This window comes from Arachis ipaensis, chromosome B03, assembly GCF_000816755.2.
Source record: "Arachis ipaensis cultivar K30076 chromosome B03, Araip1.1, whole genome shotgun sequence".
NCBI lineage: Eukaryota > Viridiplantae > Streptophyta > Magnoliopsida > Fabales > Fabaceae > Arachis > Arachis ipaensis.
In genome coordinates, this window is record NC_029787.2 from 4,784,468 (window position 1) to 4,790,591 (window position 6,124).

The 6,124-nt window shown below is 36.1% G+C and overlaps 1 protein-coding gene across 1 annotated transcript in view; it reads right to left on the reverse strand.

The window, feature by feature from the left end:
* The window catches only part of LOC107629082 (ATP-dependent zinc metalloprotease FTSH 10, mitochondrial), a gene marked incomplete in the record, with an annotated part of 19,425 nt that overhangs the window by 891 nt on the left and 12,410 nt on the right, over window positions 1-6,124 (reverse strand). The window contains 8 exon segments of the mRNA XM_021117845.1: window positions 1-112; window positions 344-571; window positions 906-1,673; window positions 1,851-2,324; window positions 3,076-3,215; window positions 3,438-3,512; window positions 3,698-3,923; window positions 4,026-4,104. Of these exon segments, the coding sequence (XP_020973504.1) occupies window positions 1-112; window positions 344-571; window positions 906-1,673; window positions 1,851-2,324; window positions 3,076-3,215; window positions 3,438-3,512; window positions 3,698-3,923; window positions 4,026-4,076 (2,074 nt within the window).

Below are 6,124 nucleotides of genomic sequence, written 5' to 3' on the forward strand. Positions count from 1 at the left end.
AGAGGAGGCCAACTTTGTCGCTAAAACCATAGATTGCTACTTGGGCATATGTCATCTTGGTCACTTTTTCCAAGTCATTTTGCGCACCAGTTGAGATTCTTCCGACGAGAATCTACATCAGCGCAGAAAATTAAATGATTATTGTCATTGAAGGTTGGAGTTTGGTAACCCATGATACATGGCGGTAATAAAGACTTGAGATTGAAAAATCAGCGACTAAGCAATGAACATCATTATTTCTCTTAATAGGAGATCAAACATTAACTACAACAAAGAATAACAAGGGGAAGAAACAAAAAGGTGATGGGAAAAGACAAGTACATATCAATGGAGAGAAAATTACCTGCTCAGCAGCTCGACCCCCTAGTGTCATACAAGTCATATCAAAAAGCTGCTCCTTTGTCATGAGAAGGTTCTCATTTGGAACATACTGTGCAAACCCAAGAGCTGCTGTGCCACGAGGAACTATAGTAACTTTCAACAAAGGTTCGGCATGTTCCAAGAACCAGCCTGCAACAGCATGACCCGATTCATGGTAAGCTACAGTACGTCTTTCCAGCTTGCTTATCACCTGGTTGAAAACCATAGATATTATTAGAGAAACTCTAATAATAAGTTGAAAAAAGGCAGTCAAGAGTTCCAGATTCTAAACAGTCCAACATTTTCAATCTATTATAGCAATAAGATATGATTACATATTTAAATGAACAATACATATAACTATAGAATGCTATTTTCCACAACCAAACCCACACAACCTATCCATCCCTTCTTATTTCTTACCCACCATAACCTTTGATGAAAGGGAAACACTGAAAACTTTTATTAAATATTAAGAGTTTAAAAAGACAATTGTAGTATTTTACGCTAAAAATCCATTTAGCTAAATCTAAAAAAGAACTTACCCTGTTCTTCTTCTCCAAACCACCAATGATCCTATCAATAGCTGCTTCAAAATGTTGCATTGTCACTTGTGTTTCCTCACCCCTTGCAGCAATTAGCGCAGCTTCATTGCAAACATTAGCAATGTCTGCTCCCGCAAATCCTGGTGTAAGGGCTGCAAGCCTTTGTGAATAAAATGAAGGCTCGTGGTCAAGTTTGATCTTTTTCAAGTAGATCTGAAATATCTGGTCACGACCCTTAATATCAGGCTTATCAATGCTTATCTGGCGGTCAAATCTCCCTGGCCTAAGTAGAGCTTTGTCCAAGATATCAGGTCTATTTGTTCCAGCAAGTACAACCACCCCAGCAGTGGTTCCAAAACCATCCATCTCCACCAGTAACTGATTTAATGTACTTTCACGTTCATCATTTGCACCAGAGAAACCTCCACGTCCCCTTGCTCGACCAATTGCATCAATCTCGTCAATAAATATAATACTAGGGGCACACTGCCTTGCTTCCTGAAACAAGTTTCTTACCCTAGATGGTCCAACACCAACAAACATCTCCATAAAATCTGAACCAGATATCGAAAGAAATGGAACACCAGATTCCCCTGCTGTTGCTTTTGCTAAAAGGGTTTTTCCTGTGCCAGGAGGACCAACCAGGAGAGCACCCTTGGGGATTTTTGCCCCTAGTTCTTCATATTTCTTTGGGTTCTTAAGGAAGTGGACAAACTCCATAATTTCTTGCTTTGCCTCATCGCAACCAGCAACATCTTTAAAGAAAACCTGTAAATATATGAGGAGAAATAAGAAATTTGTATCTGCACTGTGTTATGCACCACCTACATCTCCCTTGAATAAATTACCAAAATTGCAAGGCAATGAGAGCAACTGGAAACATGCTGTTAAACAAGATTCAGAAAAATGGCCATCTTATAAAAGATGAAGAATAAAGCAATTAACCTTATTTTTCGCATTCTTGTCTACTTTAGTAACATGGGCTTTCCCAATGTTAAATATTCCACGAGCACCCTTATTACCGCCGCCGCCGCCAACACCAAGTCCACCTTGCATTCTCCTTCCCATATAGAAGAGGGATCCCAAAAGCAACAGTGTTGGAGCAAACCTCATCAATTCCTGGTACCAAACCATTTCAGAAGAATATGTAACAGGAACATAATCATGGGGGTCAATGCCTAGTGCTTCTTGCGCTTCTTCTAACTTCTCCTCAAAAGATTCCACACTTCCAATATTGAAATAATATTTATATTGCCCACCAGTTCCCTTTGCGGGGAGGGTTCCCTGGATAACTTCACTCTCCGTTTGGTTACGAGGAGTATTCCTCACGTATATTTTGGCAACCGACTTATTCGACACAACAATATGGTCTACTAATCCTGGCTCCAAAAGCTTATTTTTAAACTCCTGAAAGCTAATCTGCATGTAGTCAAATTGTGCTTGATGTCAACAAGAAATCATAATAATGAAATAAAAGAAACTAACAAAAGCAGACAAAATAAACCATCTTATAGCCAGGAAGAATAGTGGTATATTCTCATAGAAATCATGCAAAGTCACCCTTATAAAAAGTAGCGCAAACAGTGCACAGCTTAAGCTAGATTTAAGACTTGCAAAAACCAAATTCTTGAAATTAACAGAATGCAAAATTATTAATGGAGCTTCAATATTAATAACTTTAGCTAAAGGAAAATCCACCAAGTAAAATCAGGAAAGGTATATCAATGAAATAAGCTTTCACATAAGAGTCCCTGAAAAAAAAAAAATCCCAACAGTACACACATGCAAATAAGAAAAGGACTAAGGAGAAGACAAGCAATCATGGAGGGATCCTAATGAAATATTGGATGCAGGGCTCGATACTGGTGTAGCATCAAAAGAATTCCGCAAACAAAGTAGTATAATACATGATATAGCACAAAACTAGTTTTTGTGATCTCGGCGATTTCCATGTATCCTAATCCATCAAAACATTAAGACAATAGCAGCAAAATGTGTCAGTTATCTGAGCAACACAAAGTTAACTTTTCATGCATTTGAAATCATTGGTTTCATCAAATGAAAAGCAGGTATTCGTATATCTCAATTTCTCAACTCAACCCAACTTCAATGATACAACAAATTCAAACCACACAACAGGCACTCCTAATATGCTTGAAGCTATGCTTACCTGTTGCTGTTCACGAGGACCAAAATTAAATGATCCAAGAAATAGCCCCATCACCAATAAAGGAGTGATAAAATTTTGAACTTGCTTCATGAAAGTCTCTTGAAAACTTCCATGATCATCTGTGTTTGTCTCTGACTCTTCTGAAATTAGAATGTGCAAATGTACACATCACAAAGTTATAGCACGTAAAAGATACACCAAATCCAAGAAGAATAAAGGAAAATTAAAAGAGTATCTACAAGTCCACAAGATCTACACAAAAGTTAAGCAACTGTTAAACCTATCATTAGTTGATCTTAGTGCACCAATCACACAATTTGCCATAATAACTTCACACGAAATGTCCTCTGTTTTTTTCTTACCTTTAGACTCATGCTTTTTATCCTCCCCCTTTGGAATTTCCTTCTTCTCCTTGGGATAGAAGTTCTCATAATCTGCTAAGGAAACAACAACAAACATCAATCAGAAAATTGTAAAACTGAATCCAAACAATCCCTAAAGTAAAAGCAATCAGCTCAGTTCAGCAGATAAAAGCATCAACAAAATCAGTTCCATTTCCACTACCAATACAGACGCACACAGTAGACAGTACACAAACGGCACAACAAAAATCCTAACTTACTCTTCTTCTTAGGTCCTTCGCTGGAAAACAACCGGTAATGAATCTTAGGGTTTGCCGCAACACACTTAAAATCAGGCAAACTGGAAAGGATTCCGTTTCCACGAGCTCTAGCATGAGCAACATATCCCCTAAAAAACCCTAATCCCAGCTCCATTCCTTCCGAATGCACATTCGTCCGCGTAGCTCCGAGAAGGGTTCCCAATTTCGCATCGCCGCGCAAATAATCCTGCAATCCAAATCCAAAGTTGGAACTTTTACGCTATATTCTCAGGAGCAAACGGAACTCGGATCGAAAGAGGAGAAAAAAAAAAGGGAGAAGGTTTCTTACTTTGGCGCGTGAAGAGCGCGAGAGTGAGCGCCCAATCCTTGAAAAAATCATGGTTGGAAGAAAAGTAGAAAACACAGAGGTTGAAGTTGATTGAAGTATAAATATATAATAATCCTAACCTAAAATTTTATTCGAAAAAATAAACAAAATACAATCATCACAATAAGAATGAAGAATTAAGCGTGAAGAGTGACTTGGATAGATCTGAAGAAAGGATTTGGGAAAGAATGAAGAAGTGTGTTATTATTGGTGGCGAAGATAACATGAACGACGCGGTGGTTTAACGCAGTGTTTGGTTAGGAAAATAACGACGTTGCCTTTGGTTTATAAAATGTCATTAGAGGTCAACAAAGAAGCACGTTTGCTTTTGCTTTCTTAGTTTTTATAAATTGTCTTGGCAAACACGGTAGTCGACCCACAGGTTCTTCATCCAAAAAAATGAATTATGTTGATAGAAAAAATCAAATGAGATGAATAATTAAAAGTTGGCATGGTAATCAGGTCAATAATTCTCCCCACCTGTTGATATTTTTTGTTTGGATGGTTAGCCAATCACATGATCCGAAAATAATGATCCAAAGGTTTTTTCTTGTTTGGATGAAAATAATGATGATCCAAACAATTAGTCTAATTCAGTATATTTAACTATAGATTTACTGTATTTATACTAATTTAGTTGAAAAGATTTTGCAAAATAAGGTGCCGCCTCTTGTTTCTTCATTTTTGTTATAGAGATGCAGCATTTCAGCCATTTCCTTGAGGCAATACTTTTTTTTTATTGGACAATCCTAATTTTAGGTATCCAATAGATTAGATAATTCCCAATTTTATGTACACAATACACATTCATACACTTCTCATATATTTATTAATTTTTTCTTTTCGGTTCCAGCCGGTAAGACTCGACCCGAAACCTTTGAGGCAATACTGTATCATATGAATTTTGGTTAAATTAGAGGCCCACTTAATGGCCCAATGTTTTCATTTAACAAAGGAAAATCTTGGGCTTCTTAAAAAACCATACCAGCCATCCACCTGGCACCTAACCAATGGGTCAGATTGATAATCAATTTAGATTTTTTTTTTGACGGAAACAAACTAAACAAAAAAAAATAAAATAAAACAAAACAAATGAAGTGTTATAAATAGAGGATAGTCTCATTTAAGACTACTTTTAAACTCCTTCAAAGGTGAAGGAAACTCCACATGAGAAAGTTGTAACTTCATCGCTATTTTTGCCATAGTATTTATCACCGTGTTTGCATCTTTCATAATCAAATGAAAGTTAACACACAAATTCTAATGCATGATATTTTTTATTTTGAACACTAATGGATCAATAAATCAAAAACCATCTTAGTGATTAGTAACAAAATTAAACACTTCCACACAATCCGTCTTACAAATAACATCTCATTGACTCTGACCCATATCCCAAGCTAAAAAATATCCTCTCCAAATAGCAAACAATTCTCCTTGAAGAATATTATTACTCTCAATCATTCCCAAACACCTCGTTTGCCAACTCTCATTACAATCTCTAATAACACAAACAAAACCAACACTATCACCCGAACCAAGATAACTAGCATCACAATTAATCTTAAAAGTACCAATGGATGGGGGATTCCAAAAACTATTTAGAGTAGAAGGAAGGGACATATGTTGTAATTAAAAAATATTCCTAAACTCATTTTCTGAAGTTAATGCCAGACAAATCACTTTTTTCGGAGGCCAAGTTTCATGAGGATTAAAGATGTTATTATTCCTTGCTCGCCATATCCACCAAAGTCCCGAAAAGAACTTGAACGAATGCTTTCTGCTATGATACAAGAACCAGTTCATCATTTGTTTAAATAAGTATTGAAAATTTAAATTTTTATTATACATATAACAACCTATTAACCGAATAATGCTACACATCCAAGTCTTTTGTTAACCAAGTCCAACAAAGTTAGTCTAACATAACAAAAAATAATTATGCTAGCATTATTCAAAGTTTTATTGTTTGACTTAGTTGGACTTAATTTATAAAAAGATTTGGATGTGAGTATAATTATATTTAGGATTTAACTAACATGTACTCTAAAAATACATGA